The sequence below is a fragment of the Camelina sativa genome, chromosome 16, assembly GCF_030686135.1.
Source record: "Camelina sativa cultivar CO46 ecotype springtype chromosome 16, ASM3068613v1".
NCBI lineage: Eukaryota > Viridiplantae > Streptophyta > Magnoliopsida > Brassicales > Brassicaceae > Camelina > Camelina sativa.
Window position 1 is genome coordinate 235775 of NC_141895.1, and position 22048 is coordinate 257822.

A 22048-nucleotide genomic window follows, 5' to 3' on the forward strand; every position below is an offset into this window, starting at 1 on the left:
ATGGTATTATGTTATCAGAGAAGAAGATGGTGATTGGAGAAACGGAGATTGATTTTTTGGGAATGCACATATCCAAGGGAGAATACTACCTCCAACCTCACATTGCCACCCAACTCAATGAGTTTCCAGATGAAAGATTATCTTTCAAGCAAGTCCAACAGTTTTTGGGGATTGTTAACTATATGGCGGATTTCATTCATGGTCTTGCAAAACATAGATCGATTCTCTCTGCTCAACTCAAGAAAGATGCCCCTCCTTGGAGCCAGAAATGCACAGAAGCAGTGAAAGAATTGAAGAAAATTTCCACAACCTTACCAGCTCTAAAAATCCCATCAAAGGGAAGAAGAATTCTGTAGACGGACGCAAGTGATTGCTATTGGGGAGCAGTACTCTTAGAAGAAGACGAAAAAGGGAAAAGACATATTTGTGGCTACAAAAGTGGAGTCTTCAAAGATAGTGAAAAACACTATCATTCTACTTACAAGGAGATACTCGCTGTCAAAAGAGGAATAGAAAAAATTGAGTTTCATTTGGTGGGCCAACATTTCCTCATCGAAATGGACATGTTCTCCTTTCCAAAAATGATTCAGTTCAAGCAGAAGATGTTACCACAAGCTCAGTTACTCAGGTGGGCAAGTTGGTTTTCCCAGTGGAAATTCGATGTTAAACACATCAAAGGAAAAGACAACTTCCTCCCAGATTTTCTTTCAAGAACTCAGCGTCAAATCTCGTCAATAGTACCCATGATATACACCCTCAGTCCAGCCAATCCAACAGAAGATAATCTGCGGAAAATGATTGCCGATATGCCGCATGGAATAAGGGAATCATTACTCGACAATGTATTGATCTACAGAGGGATTGAGACACTGCATGGTTTTCTAAAGCTCTATATACACCGATATAGTCTTGATCAGGGTCCACTTCTTGGCCTCCCTTACCACACGGCCTATCCCTTCCTTACCACCATTCATATGAACCCTGCTCATTATGGCCGGTTTCCTATAGAGGCATACCTCCTACTTTGGTACATGGCAGATCTTTACACTATTGCGGTCCTCATCCATAAAAGTCAACTGCTCCAGTACTTGGCGAAATGCATATTGACCAGACAGAAGGCGCATTACAAATTATTATACAAATGGCTCACATTATTCCACGATGTTACCTGGTGGCAAGAACTTGTTCGTGCACAGCCTGAGTTGGATATACTTGTCACGTTCAGGATTACTACAATCCAAGAAGAACAAGACGGAGAAATCATTATCCTAAAGAAATATGATGCGAACGTTGAGACAAGCTACAATAATGATGCTTTTGCCTCGGGGAATTTCCATCAACGTGCAAAGCAAATTGCATTATTGAATGGATTTAATGAATCTGAAGTTGACCCTAATCTTCTTTGTCCTCACACAGCTCACTGGCACAACAGACACGTCTACCCGCTAGGATTCGCTGAAGAAATACGACAAGTGCTTGCAGGCTTCCATGATCAATACGCGTGGCCACAATCAAATCCAGATCATCCAGTCTATAGAGTTGAAGGAAAAACGTACAAGATAAAACGATACATTCCAGGCCAAAAGATCTACGTCACAGAAGTCGCCTCAGACAGTGAAGAAGACGACAACGGATAAGATAGACGTCGCCTCTCTTTTGGAGACAGGGGGAATACGTAATAAGTGAGTAATATATGATAGTGAAATATATGGTTGTGAGATAGTTGAATAAATGGAGGGTTGTAAAATAAAGTAGAGAGTTGAATAAATGGAGGGTTGTAAGGAGTGTAATTGAGCTTTAAGGGACTTTAGCTCCGACTCTTTTTGGAACATGAGGGGAGAGTTCATGGAGACAGTAGTTGCAAGGTGGAGAAGTTCTTGGTGGAGAGAGATTATCTTTTTGGTGAGTTCTTTAATGGAAAGGTCCATGATGGTTACCTTTTTGTCAATCTGGCTTAATAGATGGTTTTGGGTTACGGCGTTCTCCGACTGCCAGTTTAACGTTGCTTCTGCGGCACTGATCTGCTTTACTGAACCATCTGGATTCTTAACATTTGGATTCCGGATTTTCCATGAGTGCTTTATATTGTTTTCTTCAAACTCTTTGGATGGAAATGGTGAATCCTGCTGTGATGGAGGTCCGAACATGTAACTTAGTTGTACCTCTTCTTTTTCAGGTGTTGTGGGAGTTGAGCCACCTGAATACAATACATAGTATTCAAAATTCTTGCCACTTGGTTCTCCGAGAAGGCCAACTTGTGGATCTCCAGACTCAAATCGTTCTTTGAGAATTTGTTGTGTAGTTTTCTTTTTTCTCCTACGCCTTGGGGTGTCATCATCATCAGAACTATTCACCTGACAGTGTTGGCAATCGCAAACATCAAAGAATTTGTGGCCTGTTTCATCTTGGAAAGAGTAAATGGGACCTCCCAACGAATCAAAGGATGAGATCGGAACACCATCTAAACGTGGATTGATCTCCAAGGTTTGAGTGTCTTCAAAAGGAGTAATTGTATTGATTTCTGTGCAGAAAGCCGTTGGTCTTGACTTTTCTTCTTGTTGCTTGAAGGCAATCTCTACAACTCCATCTTTTCTCCTATGAATAGAAGAGTCCACCGATTGTATTGGGGTACTCCGGTCATGGAGTTTTTCGTAATTGGTAACCCATGATTCTGGAAGTAACTTGACAAGCTCATCTCTAGGAATATGTCTAGGAATATGGATGCACGACGGGCTATGATGTGACTCCAATTGTATGAGTAGTGCATCTTCAGTGTCTCTTGGGAGACTTAAGTCCATTGCATGATTCTGGACTCTGTACGCCATTTGATGGTGAAGTGTTGTCGCATATGTGTTTCCAATCTGTGGAGCGCCTGTGATTTGCAGCTGGATTTGCATGTTCTGATATATTTGAGGGTCTTCCAATGCCACGTTGAAATTTGGGAAGAGGGTGACAAAAACAGTGCCAGCGTTTAGTGTTGTCTGGATAGTTGCAATACAAGCATGCTGGTATTCCTTGTATCAGGTGTCAAGGAGAGCTACCCGTGCTACAACTGGTAAGCCTTTTCTGCCATGGAGTGTTAGCGCCAAACGTATTGCTCCATAGTGAAGATGAGTATATCCTTGAGTTCGCCAATGATGTATCATGCCTTCATTGATTCTGAGGGGAATCATCTGTTCCGTTTCTGTCGCCGAGATAAGGTGTTGTTCCAACGGAGAGGCTAGAACAAGCTCCTTTGCATTATGTTTGTTAGGGACAAACACCTGGCGAATGACTTTTGGAAAAGTGGAATTTGGTTTGGTGAAAGCTTTGTAAGGATTAAGTAATGGGAGTTGGGTAATAGGAACTTTGCTATCATCACTCACATACTCTACTTCATATAAGTAATCAATCTTTTTAGAAGTTGATCATCTAAAAGAAGGAGTTTTAGACAAAGAAGATGAAATTTCCATAATATAGGATAGAACCAGAAACCAAGACAGAATACTATAACTCTCTTCTAACCATTGAAGTAATAACAGTCCATAAGTTGTCTCCCTGTTTTATTTTACATACTACGAATATAGAGAAATCAATCAAGAGGTGCTTAGCTACGCAAACCGAGGCAAAACTATTGCAACATTAAAAGCCTCAAGGTACTTCGAGCATTACAACCTCATAGAAATTTTTCTCCATACCGTTTTTTCTTAGCATAGTTAGATTTCTGATGTGGAGGATCCATTAATATGGCAACCACAGAGCATACTTTCATACTAGCATGGTAGAAGACAACGTTATGGCGTTTAGGAAGATGGGACAGGTCGTGTGAATGTTGCCGAAGCTAACAAAATAATAAGCATTGCATTGAGGGTCGGAAGTGCAGTATTTGAAGAGTCAAAGCCGTCATCCGATTGCCTCAAAGGCCTCAAGGTCTTTCCTTTATTTCCAGTTTTACTTCAATTTGCTTTGGGTTTTCTGTTTCGTCAAGGCTAATGCAATATTGTGTGGCACCCTTCATTTGTCTACAGATGCTTGGAGTAAAACGCACTGAGCATGTCCTCCCAATTGGTACATGGGTTACAGTTGTTGGTGAGGTATGTCTGTTATCTGCCAGTGGTCCAAAATCTTCTTCTTATACTCCAATATTATGTTTTACATATCATTGTTGTTGTTACTTATCATGTTAAACAGGGTGTTAAGGACAGTATGGAGGTTTTCAGGATTCCAAAACCCGAGAAAGGACCTTTCTTTGTCTCACCTGTACCGCTCGATAAGATCACATCTTCATTGGTAATGTGGTCAAGGTTGTTTCTCTTCTCAGTATGCCTATTCCTTTCCTAAAAATCTGAGATTATAAAAGTTCTAAAACATCTTTTTGGCAGGAGGTTCAAATATGCCTCCATAGGTTAAACTGTTGTTGGTGTGATTCTGATTTCAAAGCCTGTGATTGAGTATATTCTAGAGAGAAGGCGGGGGCGATTGTTACGGATTAGGTACGTCGCATATTAACCAAACCCATATTCTTGCGCATATAATTAATTGGTCATTCCAAACTAACTGTGAAGCTATTTGTTGCAGAGTTGCTGATGCAGCTGCCAAGAGAGCCGAACTAGTAACTAGAGGTAAGTAGTATCCATTAGTGTTTGCAGTAACATGAGAATCCTTTTTTCTATGCATACGCTTGGAATTGCTCTGCTTACAAAAATGTCTCACCAGGATTGGGAACTCAGCATGAGAACAACTCAGATAGTAGTACAAGCAGAGATGGCGATGTACCAGATCTCTGTGTGATCTGCCTTGAGCACAAGAATGATGCGGCTTTTGTTAAGTAAGAATATTGTTTCTCTTTCGAAACTCATGATCCCTCTCACTGATCAGACTGTACGTAGCTTTTGATTATTCTTTTGTTTGGTTGCACTTGTAGGTGTGGTCACATGTGCTGCTGCTTAACATGCTCCTCGCACGTGAAGGCATGTCCTCTTTGCCGGAGACCAATAGAACAAGTATTGAAGATTTACCGCCTTTGAAGACATTGGACTAATCCTTCCCATCTACTATAGCCAAATTACGTACACCAACTAACAATCATTGAGTCTTGTCTATAAAATGACTTTGATTAGAACCATTTTGGCAGAACGTAACTGTAAGAGGGGAGCAAAAGCTAATGGAAAGAGTGACCTAATTACCTGAATCCCAAATGAAATTTCAATTTTTAAAAGAGAGAAATGGAATAAGAGTTGATTGATTCCGTGAAACAACATCTTGTATTGAAGAACTTGTACAAAATTTATACGTTTGTTTCCCACCCTAACGAACCTGATGGCCTCTCCGACAGAGGGCTGTCATTGACTAATTTTGTCTTTGTTAAGAGGTTGTTTTATTGTCCCACATCGGCTAGGAAGATAAATATACTCCTTTTCTCGCAAGTATAAAAGAGGGATCGAGCCCAACGACAAAATCATATCTTTCTCGGCCTTTTGGCTAAGGTCAAGTGTAGTATATGTTCTTATCAGTTTAATATCTGATATGTGGGCCATCGGCTCACACGATATTAACTCTATTTTTTTAAGGGGAAGAGTCCTCGGTATACTTGTGTAAGTCCTCGGTAACGAGAGAAACTTGCGGTGGAGAGACCCATTAGGCTGAGACGCGTGTGTGGAGCTTCTGTGGTCTCTCCTCCGATGAGATACCATGGCCGTTCGAAACACTACAGTTATTCTCACCCAAAGGACTAACTGAACGCGGCTTATGTTATGTTTCAATGACAAACCACCTTTTTGTCCTTGCGTACGTTTTGATATCTAATAGATTTAGTCAATTTCGCATCATCATTCAACACACGTGATTCACGCGATATGAAACGTGACAATAACAAAAGTGAAACATGGTGAGAAGTACTTTTATAGATCAACAAGTCTAAGTGTACAAAGAATCATTTTCAAGTTTTCGTCCACTCAAACCAAAACAAATTTCAATGATAAGGGAGCTTCATCTTTCAATAAAGAAGCGAATCTCCAGCTCCAATGGAAGAAAAACTTGCACAAAAGCAAATTGCTTTTTAGTTAAAGCAAACCAATAAAAAGAGTATGAAGAAGAAAGAAACTGTAGATAAAATTCTGTTTTCTTTTGATATAGTAAAGACAAAGACAATCACATTTTTCCAAAGCGTGGAATCAAAGCAAACCGATTGGAAAAAAAATCCATAATCCCCACTAAATATTTTCATATAAACCAAAGACCATAATTAAAACATTCATGTCAATTAAACAAAGAGAGAGGATGCACAGAGGAAAAGACGATGATGACAAGAGAGGCTTTTGTCGCTGGTTTTTCAGGTTAGTGGTCGTTAAACTCATGGCGAGTCACAAGGAAGGCAACTCTGTGACAAAGAAACTGATCAAGAACGAATCAAAATCAGATATCACTATTTATTTCAAGCAACGAGAAGACTCGGAGGACAACGCTAATCCCATCAATAATACCTCAGGCTCCGAGAAAGAGAGGGTGATCATGCTTGTTAATGGTAATAACGTCCCAAAGAAGAGCATATCATCGGGTGAGCAAAGCATTAGGCGATCTCAGAATGGAGCTGATAAATCACAGCCGAAGCCGCTTTTGAATGATATAAATAGGAAATCACATGCTTTCATTGAGAGTAGACTCGAGAAGATGCGAAAAGGCTTATAGCCAAGTTCATGATGACCTCTCTGTTTTGCACAGACAGACCCTTCTTTCTTCGCCTCATTATTCATATCATATACTATGTCTTAAGGAATCCTATCTAAGAGTTTCATCAATTCATTTATATTATTGCCTGCATATTCTCATAATTAAATTACATCTTTGTATGTATACTTGTATTTTGAAACATTATTTATTGCATACTATCAGATACTTGTATGATATAATATATAAGAACTTTTTTCAAAGGTGTTGCAGACATTTTAGTCGTCGTAAAGTGATATATATAAGAACTTGTATGTATTTTACCAACCATGATTGACAGGTTTCATTCTCCATACTGATAAGCAGGTTGGGGAATCAAATCATAGTATGGAAAATGTAACAATTTTATTATTCCCCTCAATTCGTTGTCCATGATGTGATAAGTTCATTCTTTGCCTAATTAGAGATGTTTGTACCTTAGATTCATTTCTCCATCTTTTATTACAACTGAAGAAATAAAGAACAAAGAAGAAAAAGACACCTGCAAATTCAATGCAATGATCATTTCAAGTCATTGGAACTTGTTTTGTCTCTGTTTCGTTATTTTTCTTCTTCTCTGAGTTGGATTTGGACACGACTATGTACAGGCTAAAAGCATGATGTACAAGTACAATGGCAGGAAAATCTTGACATACACGTACTCATAACACCCGCAGAATCTTGCATGTCACAAACCCCTCTATATAACACCAAATATTTTTTTATCATAAACCCATATGTAATCTTATAACCATGAGTAGTAGACGCATGGGACCAACAAAAGCGAAGGTAGTAGTCATTGCACTGATTTGGGCTATTCTGGTGTTGGGAAGTACAAAAGTGTCGAGAGTAATAGAAGATTTGGTGGTGGAACAGTGTAAGGCACCTCTGCAAACTGTGAAGATAGGTGCAAGAAAAGATGATGAGGAAGATAGAAATAGAGACAAGTGTGCAGCAAGAAGCGGAACAAAATCCCTTCTAGGAGGCATTCTACAAACCCTTTGAAGGAGTCTATCCACATTGTATGACGATTTGCCCCCCGCAAGAAGTCCATACCAGAAATGATGGCCATAAGAAAAGATGGTGTTACTAATGGGGAAAACGTTTTTCCTACACCGAATCAGAGTCCCACAAAAGATGTCTGTCCGGATGCATCACGTCCATGAGTATGGGCAACGAGCAAGTCTGCGAAACATCGCCCAGGAGGGAACTCCCCTAGCTGTAACTTGTACATAATGCTTATAATCTCTTACGAGGTGGATTTCTGAGGAAAAAGTGTTTTTAGATTGAAAACGAGTTCCTAAGCAGTCACGAGAGATCATTCCCAGCTTTCAAAAAAGTTCAAGAGATCATAAAATTTACACAAACTCCAAGAGCATTGTTATAGGGATCAGAAGAAACAAAGAAAAATGGAACAAACTGGATGAGCCGCAGAACATATATGATAATTAGTCTTGAGTCTGCTTGGAGATGGTCTTCTTAGAAGTAGCAGTAGAGGAAGCACCAATAGGAGAGGCGAGCTTAGCATCAGGAGGAAGAGTGTCTTCCATGACCTTAGGGACAGTGAAATTGAAGTCACCGAGGGGTGCGTTGTTGAATTCAGGATTGGCCTCAACGAAGGCAGCAATTTCGTTGCGACTCCTGAGCTTCTTGCCGGTAGGAGTGATGTAGTAGGTGTCCATCTTAGAGTAATCTTTCCTGAGAACTAAGCTGCGCTTGAAACCTTTAGGAGTCTTGGGGACACCAGGCTTGTCGATGACCCAAGTGCGAGAGGCATCGTAGTCGATATCAGCAGGGTCTTCACAGGAAGTGGCCTGCTTCTTGTGACAGTGGAAAGGGTCTTCGAGCATTTTGCTTCTGATGTCCTCGTACTCGTCTTGGGTATCAATGACCCTCCACTTGTGACACTTTTCGCATTGTGCAGCATAGGTATCAATCAACCTCCCTTGTGCAAATTCTTTCTGCAATCAAGTTTCAGTGTAACAACAACAACAACAACAACAAGACGACTCGTGTGTGAGAGAGAGAGAGAGAGAGAGAAAATAAGGTATTCCAGCAAGCGTCTAAGTAAAAAAGAACAAGGCTTCTTGTTAATTGAAAAGCTACGATACATCACATCACTCAAAGTCTAAAGAGGAGAGGGTGACCAAAAAGTTAATTCCAATTAAGATAAACATCGATAAAATGCTAAGACTAAACAACGAGCAGTAATTTACCCTCACAGAGTTTTTACAGACAAGAACTGTGGAGCAAAATAGTCTCACAGATCGTGAACCAAGAAAATTGAATACCCTAACGAATCCTATGGGCTTGTTTAGAATAAAATTTCTCCAACATTAAGAGATCTGAGAATCCTAGAGACTATTGAAACAAGAAACTGAAAAAAAAAAAAAAAAATTGGAGAATAGAAGAAGAAAATGAATTGGCACTCGTAAGAAAGCAAAATCTTATTAATAATATAAAGTAGAGTAGTAGTAGTAGTATCAAAGACTCTTCTTACCTTGGCTTTTGGTTTGGCTGATTTGCCGATCTCCTGCTCCATCTCTCTCACTTCCCAATTAGAGTTTTTTTTCGCAAATTACCTTCTCTTCTCTTCTCTTCTCTTCTGTCCCAAATGGTGGTATGCTTCTTCCTCTTTTTAACTCTCACAAATAAATGATAATCTCACAGCCTCTGCGAATGGGACTCACTGTAACAAACAAATCATAAATTTACACGTCGTCACAAGCGGATTGACCTTGGGCCTCAGGTCCATGTTGTTTGAAGCCCATACCTTTTCTTTTCTGCTACCCTCTTAACGGATCATCATCACCATACTTCTACAATTTCGTTTGTTTCCCCGGCAATTTTAGCATGAATCAAGTGAGAGATTTATCTTTTCCCTTTCTTTTTTTTCTTCCATTTATTGACTGACTCTCTCTCTCTCTCTCTCTCTCTCTCTCTCTCTCTCTCCACTGTTCTGATTCTGATTTTGAGTCTCTACTAAACTCTCTCTATCCATCTATCTAATGGTGACTGAGAGTGAGAGAATAAACATACACAAACACACACAAACGCAAGGGGATGATGTTGGGCTTTTAGCAAAAATATATTTATATGGGCCTATTGGTTCATAAGTAAAGCCCAATCCTTTTCCTTTCTGCTTCTAAACGGATCAGAAGACTAGTACAATCTCGTTTTCTCCCGGAAAATTAGCACCAAAATTGGAGTAAAAAAAAAAAAATCAAAGAGGAAGATCAGTGATTCTGTTGTTTATGATCATCATCATCATTATGTTGACTAATTCTCACTGTTCCAATTCTGAGTCCTTCTATTCCACGAACACTAAAGATCTCCGGTGAATCTACTGCCACGCTGGCAATCTCAAGCCTTCCTTCGCTTCTTACTCTCCTGTGATGATATCTCGGCCGTCCGTTACAATCCAGCGTCGTCAAATACGGTGGCAGATCTCGCTTCCTAGTCACGCTTCTTCCTCTCCTCTCTTCTCCTCGCCATCTCGACGAGTCTGTGAGCAGCGGCGGTCCACGCGTTCCCCACGGCGACGATATCTTTCCTCCTAGATAGAAACTGTTATAACTGTCAACATTGTTATTTACTCCAGACGCACCTCTATGTTCCCTGCACTCTTCTTCTGTATCCGGCGGCTCATCCGGATTGCTCCAGCGCCGTCGATGAGAATGTGTGGGCGTGCGGTGATCTTCTTCTTCGTCTTCTCCGGTGAGAATCGTAGATGATGACGTCATGATTAACATAACCGCACACTTTCCCTTTTCTCTCTCTCGCAACTCTACTACTACTACGTTTGATCTCACAACTCTTCTTCCGATTTTTTTTTTGTTTTTTTTTCAAGTCAAAATGTTTTGGGCCTCTAAATTTATAGTTTCTGGTGGGCCGTGTGCTAGAGGTTTTGCCAGCGTAACAGGTTTTTTTTAGTCATTAACGTAAACGCCCTTTATAACGGCGTTAAATAAGTAACTTATCTCATTACTTTGATTTTTTTTTTTTTTGTCCAACATCTCATTACTTTGATAAGCTTATAGATTGATATTGCAAAGCCCATTATGTGGCCCACAAGAATTCTTTAGACGGTCGACAAATGTCATCAACCATACTTTGATGAAAAAGCCTACCCAAACGTTATAAGTATAACCAGAAATAATACTAGTTAAACGATAATACGATATTACTATAAACGATAATATGATACGATATTACTATAAACGATAATGTGATACGATATTACTATACGATATTACTATAATAATAATTTCTCATTTTTGTTTCTTATACATTATTTTTGGTTATACGATATGCTGTGTCGTTTTATAAGAAAACGCGTTACTACAAATCCGTTTAGACAGTTAAACCGGCATGATAGTCTCCACTACTCTGGACTGATCCCTCTGAAAATCTGAATGACGAGTTGATGATGATGAATACAAAGTAATACAGTATGAGAGAGAGAGAGAGAGAGAGAGAGAGAGAGATAGGATGTATTAATGGAGTTTGGGATTTTCGAGGGGATGAAAAAGGCCTTATCTCTCGTGTCTTATTCCTTGAATCTCTAGGGGTTTACTAGGCTAAGGCTAAGCTAATAAAGACAAACGCATCGTTGTCTAATGCTTTTGTGTTTTGTCTCTTCTCTCTCTCTCTCTCTCTCTCTCTCGTTTTTCTATTTTTCTTCCATTTCCATGAAATCTCTGCACTATCTACTACACTTTCCATTCAGAGTAGCTCTGCTCTTTTAACTTCTCCCTAACATTATTAGTCTCTGATTTCTTTTATTTATATTTCCCTCTCTACCTCCTTTCTCAACTTTTACCTTTTTCTTCTTTTCTATAATCAGCTTATTTTGTTCTCAAGTGTGAATCGGATATTTTGTTTCATTTTGGTTGATATTTTGTCATTTTTATGTTCTCTTGGTTATACAAAAAGCAAAATATAAAAAGAATACTACTGAAATAGATTTATAGTTCAATCTCAGGCCAACAAAAATATCTATATGATCAGTTTAGCTAAAGTTATTCTTAATTTGTGTCGACCAAAAAAAAGAAATCAAATCATATTTACTAATACTGTTTTAGGTTCTTGATTGATTTCTTAAGCACAGTTTTGAGATATCTACGACATTGTTTGAACGAGTTTGATATATATATGCACATCATTGTTATATCTTCGTATAAATAATTGTAAACGTTCATCAATTTATTTATCTACCAGTACTAAATTTAAAACTTTTTCCTTCTTTCTTTTCTTCCCAAATAACATGATCGACACCTCCTCATTTCAACATCTCATATTTTAGTCGAACTGCCACAACCAAACGCACCACAGTCTATTAACTTCAAATGTGAACTAGAGGGAAGAAAAACAAAAAAGTAGTCATACACAAAAGCTATATTATTGATACCCTTTTGAAGCAAAATTAAAGATTCCTCATACCAAACCTTTAAGCTCAAAGTTAGTTAGATGATGAATATAATAAATTTTGTAATCTTGGATCTAAAGCATTGAATATAGTCTACAAACGACAAAGCCAATCCATTGACAAAAGAAAGAATCTTAGTGTAAACGACAAATTAATGAATTATGGAGAAATCAGAAGATGTTGATAAATCACCAAACATATTTAAGATTTTTTTGTCAGAATTAAAGACAACAAAACTAAATGGGAGCGATGCTTTGTTCCAAAATTGAAAAATCCAAAATTATTTTCCAAGCAATAAACATAAATTAATTTAGCATAAGCAAATTAACTATTAACACTAAAATAAGTTAAAAAGTAGAGACACTATCCCCAAGTAAATTGCCAAGACAAAATTCAGTACAAGACAAACGAGAGAGTCTTTGTCATACACGCATCAATGACCCAAAGTTTGGTCATAAATACTTTGACAAGATTAAAAAAAAAGGTTAAATTTTGAAAGATGCTAGGACTAAAAAAAAGTCAATGTTAATCGGGAAAAGAAAATCATATTCAGAGTAAGAAGTTACCTGTAAAATGTTTATTTATATCCTCCCTCTATGATTATTTTATTTTTTATAAAAGAAGACCATCAACTAAACAAAAGAGAAAATAAATCGCTTTTTTTCCTTTTTCTTTTCTCCAAGCCTAAAAATGTCCCTACCACTTGGCATCCATAGGAATAAGAATACAATAAAAACAATCACACATAAGCTCTGTTTATAAATAGTATATTTATAAAGAAATGTGTAAATATATAGAAACAAACATATGTAGACAAAAGAGATTGTTTTCTCTAAGTGGGGGTCCATGTTGATCCCCCCCAGTTCATAACCACTACAAGGAAACTCCAAAAATACTAAAATAAAATACATGCACATAAAAGAGGCAATAAGGCAAAAGATGCCAAGGAAAAACTAAAACTATTGAAAAAGGGAATAAATATAAAAGAGAGAAAAAAAAAAGATGGATGATTTTGACATTTTTGTCCAATCATTATTTAATATATTAATTTTGGTTGTGTAAGCTTTTTTCTTATTTTGGGTGGATGGGGAATTGGTATTGTGAAGCTTTTGCCTCAAATGCACACACAACACTTGTCTTTTCTCTTCTCTAACACTTATTTCCTCTTCTTTCTTTCTTTATACTTCACTCTAATGCCATTGCCAGTTTGCCACACGTCTCCTTAGGGTTTTCGCTTAGACCATTGGATCTTTAATTTTTTTTTCCTCTGTTTTGTTAGTTTTATATTTTTTTTTCACAATTGTAGCAAAGATAGAGCAATTGCTTGGTGAGATCGACGTTGAGAGACTCACAAGGAGATAAAAAAGAAGGTTGACTAAAAAGATTTGTCTTTTGTAAGCCAAAAAACTTTTTAATGCTTTTGAACTAAAACAAGAGGAAGGTGAGAAATTACAACAACAAACGACATGCTCGTTCTATTAATAGCATGCGAACACAAAAGGTAAATATAAACATACACAAATCCACACCAAGGATAAGTTTTTTCACAACATGTTGAAGACAAGTTAGTTGTCTTGTAATTTACCCTCTGTACCCTAGAAACCAATTAAAGTCTACCCATACTAGTACGCAAACAAAGTACCATGTCCCGGTTTTAGCCCTAAACCGATAGATGGCGATAACCGAAGTGGTCTTCCTTGAGGCGCAGCCAAGATCTCACAACAAGCCAACTTATTATGCTTCAGGAGACCGAGGAACACAAACACAAAAAACAAAAACCCTACTGAACACTAAACAATACTTGAGAAAACTGTACAAAAACCCATCATAGACAGGCAAACAAACCGATCCCTCTAGTGCTTCTTCTTCTTCTCTTAATGTATATATCAGCAACAAGTGATGAGTAGTTTGCTAGGGAGTAAGAAGCAAAGGAGTTGAGCTGGTATGAGAATCCTCAATGGAGTGCACAAACTTATTCAACTCTTCCATAAGACAGTGAAAGTGATCATTGTTAGGCAAGAAGTAAAACCCAATGGTAGCTTGCTTCAAATACAAGAGATTGACATCAAGACCAGTCTTCTTAAGGCCATCCACATAAGCCAATTGCCAATCCTGAACAAGATCTAAACCAGCAACAACGACAAGACTCTTGGGAAAGTTGACTCCTTTGAGGCTTTGACCTCTGGGGCCAAAGGGATTACATGCTGGATGATCTCTGTCTTCACCTTCGGGTAGATAAGCCCTCCAATACCAGTCACGATCTTGTATAGTGACAAAGTATTTGCCATCAAGGGTCTTCTCAGAGGGAGTCCTCTCTTGTCCACCAAACATAGGATGAAGGAGAATGTTACCCAAGACTTGGACACCTTCTTTGGTAGCCCTTACAGCAACATTGTGAGCGATGTTGCCACCAGAGCTATCTCCAGCCAAATAAACATAAACATTGGAGTGTAGACCACTCTGAAGCCAGACTCTGGACTTGACCCATTTGAGAGCATTCCAACCATCGTCGTAAGCACAAGGGTAACGGTGCTCGGGGGATCTCCGGTAATCAACGGAGACAACAACAACACCGCAGATGCTGACAAGGCGTCGGCAGAAAGTGTCGTAGATAGCGCTGTTGGCGGAGGAATGAGTGAAGCTGCCACCGTGGAAGAAAATGAGAACAGGGACGATCTCAGTAGTGCTGAGAGGTTCGGTAAGGTCGAGGGTACCGTGGCGGTGGTGGTGAGAGAGAGAAGCAGGTTGGTAGATACGGGTGAGAAGATTGGTGGAAGAGTCGACGTGGTCAAAGGAGAAGACGCCGTCGACGGGGAAAGCGTTGGCAGGAACTTTACGGTCGAGAAACTCGGCGAGATCACGGTTGAAGGAACCGTCAGGACGGCGGAGGACTTTGTAAGCAAGCTTGAAATTGGAAATGAGGACCCATGTGTTGAGTGGGACAATTCTCTACAGAAGCCCCAAATTAAAAACAAAAACAAAACAAATATTAGATAGATATGATATGATATGATATGATATGATATGATATGATGGGACGTCTTAGATTTTATTATACCCCTTCCTTCCTTCTTTGCTTCTTTGCTCATTTTTTTTTTTATAAATAAAACAAGAAATTCGTCCGTACGGGTGGGGGGGGTTGTGAATCCTATATAATTAAATATCTCTATGATCTTCAATTCAGTTAAAGGGATTTGAGCAAGAAAGAAGCAAATCTAAGGAAAACAAAAAGGAAGACTTTTTTTGTGTGTGTGTTTTGTGAGAAGGAGGAGCAAAAGAGAGAGAGAGAGAGAGAGAGAGAGAGAGAGAGAGAGAGAGAGAGAGAGAGGAAAGAAGAACCTTGCATTCGTTGAGGTTGACTTCGTTTCCACCAGCCATAGCCGCCGCCCACAGCAAAATAAAATAAAAACTTGAAACACTGCAGGAAGCAGAATTGTAATCTTCGGTGTGTAAAATCAATGAAGGGACGACCTCATTACCAATAATTACCCGTAGAGAAAGAGTAAGAAGAAGAAGAAGAAGAAGAAGAAGAAGATTTTTTAAAAAGGGGAGATGGATTTGAAACTTGAAAGAAACCCAGAATAGGAAAAGAGAGAGAGAGAGAGAGAGATTTAAATAAAGAGAAAAGAGAGAGAGAGAGAGAGAGAGAGAGAGAGAGAGAGCTGGAGAGAAAAGAGAGAGATGGGATGCAGCAGAGAGGAAGACGGAAGTACAATAGAGAGAGAGAGAGAGGGAGAGCTGAGCTGAGCTAATGGTTGGTTGGTTCGAGAGAGAGAGAGAGAGTCAAAGGTGCTGATGTTTGACAACCAAAAAAAAAAAAAACTACTGGTGATGGTTCGACTCTCTTCCTTCCTTTTTCTTTTTATTTATTTATTTACTGTTTCCGTATCTGGGTCCCACCCTCCACCCTTTTTTTTTTTTTTTTTTTGGTTGGGTTAACTTTGTTGACGATAAGGTAATTTATTGGTTTCAGTCGGCTGATTAAAAATTTTATTTGTTTATATAGTTTAATTAATTTATTTATTTTTACTAGGAAATACAGAAAATGTAAATTAAAAAAAAAAAAAAGCAAAGAAAAAGGGGGAGGCCACTGGCCACGGTGTAATACTGTAATGTGGAAGAGGGAGAGAGAGGATTGGGCAATTGGGGCACGCCAGTCCTGACACGCTCTCTCTCATAAGTGCTCCTTTTGACCATCCATTTTATTTTCTCTACCCTTTGTTTTTTCTTTTGTTTTCTCCCCCCTCTCCCCTAAAACTACTCTCTCTTTTTCTTTTTTAATTCACGTTTCATTTTTGTGAAATTCTTAGGATTATGTAAAGCTTATTAGTACTAACAAATTTTTAATTTTTTTTTGGTCATTTATAATGTTTATATTGCTCTTAATGTAACAAATGTTATTTTGCATTTTTCCTAGACTTTTGTTGTCTACTCGTATAAATACAATTATAAAATACGATCAATTGGTTCCATGTGATGGAAAATAAAAAACGAATGTAAAAAGAGAATCCATAAGCTAAGCTATATATTTGATTGCCAACAAAAAAAAAAAAAGCTAAGCTATATATTCGAGTTAAAAAGAAGAAGAAAATTTTAAAAAAGTTGCTTTAAAAGATCATTCATCATCTAATGATATAGAATACCAAAAAAAAACAAAATTAAAAAGTATGGTTAGGCAGCTTTAAACTATTTAAAAGATAAAAGACCACAAAAGTTTTTTTTTATCACTCAATGATGGTTTTTTGTTTTGGGTTTTTGTTATATAAGTGTGAATGCAAATTTGTAAATAAAATAGTAAACACAAAAAAATTAGTTGAAGGAAGGTGACAAAGAAAAATAAAAAGAGATATCCAGCGTGCGACCAACGCCATGGCATGTGGCGACAAAAGGGTTGTGCTGTTTTCTTTTGGTTAATTAAAACCCAAAAAAAAAAAAAAAAAAAAAACAGAAGACGAGATTCCTAAAGTACCCTCGTATCCTCTCTAAGATTTACGAGTAATTGCCACTATTACTGGCTTAAACGTGTTCTATTTTGGGCCGATGACATCATCCCCCTCCTTCACTCAGGGGACCCCCTCTTCTTTCAAAGTTTGGCTTTTCCACTTCTTCCTTTTTAAAAATATATATATATCTTTCTAAGATAGTACTACGATTATTTATGTGTTTTTTTTTCTTAAATACGTTAATTGGGATATATCTGTGCAGAGATAATTAATTTTAGCTATTTAGTACTACTTCTGATATAGATATATAATCGTTTATACGATTCAGAAGTAGTACTAAATTTCTTAAATACGTTAATTGGGATATATCTGTGCAGTTAACTACTTTATACGATTCTTGTATTAACTCAATTGTTGTTTCGTTATTTGTTTCTGCTTTTTTTCTTTTCTTTACTTGCCATTTGCAATGTGGCATGTTTTGTTTGACTTGTCGTTTTAAATCCTTTATCGGGTTGATATACCGAACAAAAAACATAAGTATATCGGGAGAAAATATATTTTGGAAAAAAAATAAATATACAAATTAGCCGCTCCAACCAAAATCCATGACTTTTTTTTTGGTATTACTAAAATGGGCCCATTAGGGGTAGAATGTGGGAATGGGCTTAGGATTTTGTCGTCTTTTGGACCAGAAGAGCGTGGCCATCACACGCCAGTAACTCTGTCAAAATAAAAGACAAGACCCAGATGTCGTCCTCCTTGACTTAACAAACAATAATATTAATAGTACCAAACCTTTGAATTTATTTTACTTGTGTTAATCTTAATTTTTTTAACTGCGATTCAATGCATTTGGACGTTCCCAGTAGATTATTGAACATGTAGTGATGGTTTTTTAACGAGAGTTTTTTTGCGGGTGTTTGAATCGGAACAAAAATCATCAATCAACAGATTAACACAAGTAAAATAAATTCAAAGGTTTAGTGAAGTATAGTAAACATGAAGAAGTTAAACGAATGAGAGAATTTGGGAATGGGAACGGGTCCTACTTTGATGGCTTCGCTACCCAAAAGAAACAAAAGAAACAAAAGAAACTTTGCCCAACCAACGACGTTAAATTTACAAAATATTGTTGCTTTTTAGTCTATCTTTCGGATTTGACAAATCAGAACCATGAATCTCTCTATGATGGGACCAATACAGTAGATCTCAGCCGTTGTTTTATCCCCATACATCTCTGATCTATTTTTTTTTACTGTAGTAGTAGTAGTATAATTGTACAACTACAAACATATAAAATTACCGGTTAATGAGACTTTAATTACTTTAATTACGCTATAGTCGCATGTGAATTTTCTACTGAAACAATTTTAAATCCTTGATATTTACCGAGTAGCTGAAAACAGACTGTACCAAGAACAAATTAGTACATAAGAATATAAATACATCATTGAATAAAGAAAGAACAAACATCAAAATAAGAGAACCTAATTGACTATGTTTTTTCTATAAATAACTTTTAAACGCTTACAAATCATTAAATATTATAAGATAATTGTAACGCTAGTTATCTAATATTGTTGTTGTTGTAAAATGGTTTTTATGGTTTTTTTTGAATGTAATGTTAAATTATATTCAAAAGTAAAAATACTGTTTTACAACTTGTGCATCATTCTGTTGGGAGAGTTTTAAAAAAATTTGCTACAAAATAGAATTTAATGTCTAGTGCCAAGCCAAGTGAAAAGATCAGTCTCATCACGCCTATCTCCCTTGAGACTGATTGCCAGTAGTTGATCCCTGATATGTTTGTCAATGCTTTGGATGAGTCGAAGGGCAAGTTTGGGGTTTTCACCGTGTTTCCGCCCATTTCTTTCCTGCCAGAGAGTATAAATTGTTGTTTGAAGAACAGAGGAAGCTAGAAACCTCACCATTCGGTCATTCCAGTTAAAAATTGATGTAATGATGGAAGCCCAGTTAGTGGAGAAGCAAGTCCCATACAACCGCTTTGCAATACCCTCCCAAATCTCTGAACTGAAGGTGCAGGAAAAAAACAAATGATCCTGGGTTTCAATATCATTATTGCAGAAAACACATTCTGCAGGGTTTCCCCTGTACCAGTTCGCCATCCGTTCCCCCGTGGAGAGCTTGTTTCTGATTGCAAGCCAAGTGCAGAAAGCAAATTTTGGTGTTGAATGAGTGAACCAGACACAATGGTACCATGGTACCTCGGCCGTTGCAGTGCGGATGCTGTTACAGGTTGCTTTTGTGGAGAACCGTGGATGAAATTTGTCGTTTTTACCTTTCCAAAGAAAAGCATCGGCCAAGGAAGTTCTTGCATTAAACTTCAACAAAAGTTCAGCTTCCATTTGATTATAGTGATGCAGGCGATGTCTTCTTCTACCATGTCTGTCCCACGCATCTGCAACTGTCATAGTCTTACTAATCCCCATATCAATGATACCTCGTTCCCCAGCCACATCCATCAGACACCCCATAGTAGACCAATTATCATACCAAAATGATGTGTGGTGACCGTTATTTACTTCAGATTTGCAGAAAAGAGTTGCTAGTTGTCGAAATTTGAGAAGCTTTCTCCACATCCAGGAACCAGCCATGGTAGACTGCTTTATACACCAAAAGCTTTCCTGTTTGAGGAAAGTATTTTTCACCTATTTAACCCACAAAGAGTCATCAGATGAAAAAATTCGCCAGATCAGTTTCAAACAACAAACATCATTCGTTTCTTTAAGAGACCGCAACCCCAATCCTCCCTCTCTCTTTGGTTTACAAACATCCTCCCAAGCAACCTTAGTTTTATGAGGATTCAAATCCGGGCCAGACCAGAGGAAAGCAGAGCACAACTTATTAATCTCCCTTGTACATTGTAGTGGAAGTCGAAAAGCAGAGCACCAAAAATTGCATATACTCCATAACACTGACTGAATCAAGTTTTGGCGGCCTGCAAATGAGAGAAAACGGGCTGTCCAGGAACCTATTTTCTTTTTCAAGTGCTCCAGAAGTGGTGAATAGTCTGAGAGAGTAAGACGTTTGGTGACTAAAGGCAAGCCTGAGTACCGAACTGGTAACTGGCCAACCTCAAAGCTGAACTTTTCTTTAATCTCCTAAGATGTTGTAGTAGACAAACCCCCTAGGTAAATAGTAGACTTCTCCATGCTTATCCTCAACCCCGATTGCTTAGTAAAAACGTCAAAAATTCCCACAATTCCTTTTATGGATCGAACCTTACCGTCAGAGAGAACCATAAGGTCATCCGCAAAGCTTAAGTGTGTGACACCAAGGGTTTTGCATTTTGGATGATAACCAAACTGCACTCCTGCCGCTCTGTCCAACCTCCTAGAGAGGACATCCATTATAATGACAAACAAATAAGGTGAAAGTGAGCATCCATGTCGCAAACCCCTGGAGTTGTTAAAAAAACCAGCTAGTTCCCGATTGACCTGAACCAAGAAAGAGGATGTTGTTACACAAAGCATTATCCATTGCACAAAAACAGGAGGTAGGTCCAATGCGGAGAGGACATTTCGCAGAAAAGGCCATTGAACAGAATCGAAGGCCTTGGAAATATCAATCTTAACAGCACATCGACTTGAAATTGAATCTTTGTGATAATCCTTAACTAACTCCGTAGCAACAAGCAGATTCTCAATCAGTAAACAGTCCTTAACAAAGGCCGACTGATTCCCAGTAATGAATTTTGGCAAGAGCATTTTCAGTCGATTAGCTAGGATCTTAGAGATGACTTTATAGATCACATTGCAACATGATATTGGGCGGTAGTCTTTCATTTCCCGAGTCTCAAACTTTTTTGGAATCAGAGCAAGAATAGTTGCATTTGCACTTTTGGGAAGAAATCCTTTGACAAAGAAAGATTTACCTGCAGTCACAAACTCTCCACCGAGAATGTCCCAAGTCGCCTTAAAGAACTCTGTTGTAAACCCATCAGGACCTGGGGATTTGCAGAGGGCATAGAAAACACAACCTTTTCCACCTCCTCCACTAAGACTGGTCGAACAAGTCTCTCCTTGTCCTCCAAGGAACAACGAAAAGACAAAAGATCTTGCAGCTCAGCAATTGTGGCTCCCTCAAAGTCAGTTGGAGTGAATTGTAGAAATTCTCTAAAATGTCTCGCTGCTTCCTGTTTTATCCCTATCACATCCGACACAACCCGACCATCCGGAGTTGTAATTTCCCGGATCTCTATCTGTGCTGCTCGAACCTGAACCGCACGGTGAAAGGTTTTATTATTCTGATCGCCAACTTGCAGCCAGTGAAGTTTAGACTTCTGTTTCAAGTATTTCTCTTCAAGACCAGCAACAAAAAACCAACGGTCATATGCATTCTTTTCTGCAGCCATCGCTATTGCAGAGGGATGTAGGAGGTTAAATTCCTGCTTTTCACAAAGCTGAGTATACGCCGCCTTAGTTTTAGCAACTAAATGGTTCATCGTATGCCTTGCCAAATCTCTCAGCTTTGGCTTCAAAGCCTTAAGCTTCTTAGTAAACCGAAACAGAGAAGAAGTAGACATGTGAATAGACTCTGTCTCCCCCCAAAAATCCTTCACTAAAGGCACAAATTCAGGCATGCCTACCATGGCATTAACAAATTTAAAAGGCTTACGACGCTGCCTTGGCTCCTCTGAGAATGATCGGAACATCCTCCTGCTTCAAATATACTGTAAGCCTGCGGATAAAACCCAAGCCAATCATCATTGACCAATACACAATCCAATTTTTTAGATTTTAGATCATTTTCCCTTTTGTTACACCAAGTAAACAAAGGACCTTGAGCAGTCAGATCCGAGAAAGAACATTAGTTGACAACGGACTGAAAATCACCAATCCCCTCCGTTATTCCTGGACCGTGTGCACCACGAGAGTGCTCTTCAAGAGCCAATGTTTCATTAAAATCACCAGGGCTTATCCCGCATAAGCGGTGAATCCTTATGATGACGCAAATCCTCCCATAAGGCTTT

The 22048-nt window shown here is 38.4% G+C and overlaps 4 protein-coding genes and 2 pseudogenes across 5 annotated transcripts; 3 read left to right on the forward strand and 3 right to left on the reverse strand.

Annotated features, from left to right (window-relative positions):
* Nucleotides 1-3137: 3137 nt before the first annotated feature.
* Nucleotides 3138-5284, forward strand: LOC104749010 (E3 ubiquitin-protein ligase SP1-like; annotated as a pseudogene). The gene is made up of 8 exons (XR_015584009.1): nt 3138-3200; nt 3787-3909; nt 4008-4073; nt 4171-4283; nt 4362-4472; nt 4558-4601; nt 4696-4807; nt 4904-5284. The product of XR_015584009.1 is annotated as an E3 ubiquitin-protein ligase SP1-like (transcript).
* A 155-nt stretch (nt 5285-5439) lies between these two features.
* On the forward strand, nt 5440-5618 carry LOC147924983 (U2 spliceosomal RNA; annotated as a pseudogene).
* A 532-nt stretch (nt 5619-6150) lies between these two features.
* On the forward strand, nt 6151-6908 carry LOC104749011 (uncharacterized). The gene has a single exon (XM_010470591.3). The coding sequence runs from the start codon at nt 6235-6237 to the stop codon at nt 6664-6666; it is 432 nt and encodes a 143-aa protein (XP_010468893.1). The 5' UTR covers nt 6151-6234; the 3' UTR covers nt 6667-6908.
* Nucleotides 6909-7945: 1037 nt separating this feature from the next.
* Nucleotides 7946-9757, reverse strand: LOC104749012 (methyl-CpG-binding domain-containing protein 4). Its single transcript, XM_010470592.3, has 3 exons — nt 9458-9757; nt 9185-9373; nt 7946-8645 (listed from the first exon to the last, which is right to left on the reverse strand). Exons 2-3 carry the CDS (start codon nt 9224-9226, stop codon nt 8133-8135), a joined length of 555 nt encoding a protein of 184 aa, XP_010468894.1. The 5' UTR covers nt 9227-9373; nt 9458-9757; the 3' UTR covers nt 7946-8132.
* Nucleotides 9751-10436, reverse strand: LOC104753167 (uncharacterized). Its single transcript, XM_010475455.3, has one exon. It carries the CDS (start codon nt 10434-10436, stop codon nt 9921-9923), a length of 516 nt encoding a protein of 171 aa, XP_010473757.2. The 3' UTR covers nt 9751-9920.
* A 3066-nt stretch (nt 10437-13502) lies between these two features.
* LOC104749013 (gibberellin receptor GID1B) lies at nt 13503-15950 on the reverse strand. The gene is made up of 2 exons (XM_010470593.2): nt 15452-15950; nt 13503-15061 (listed from the first exon to the last, which is right to left on the reverse strand). The coding sequence occupies exons 1-2, from the start codon at nt 15488-15490 to the stop codon at nt 14024-14026; spliced, it is 1077 nt and encodes a 358-aa protein (XP_010468895.2). The 5' UTR covers nt 15491-15950; the 3' UTR covers nt 13503-14023.
* Between the last annotated feature and the right edge of the window lie 6098 nt (nt 15951-22048).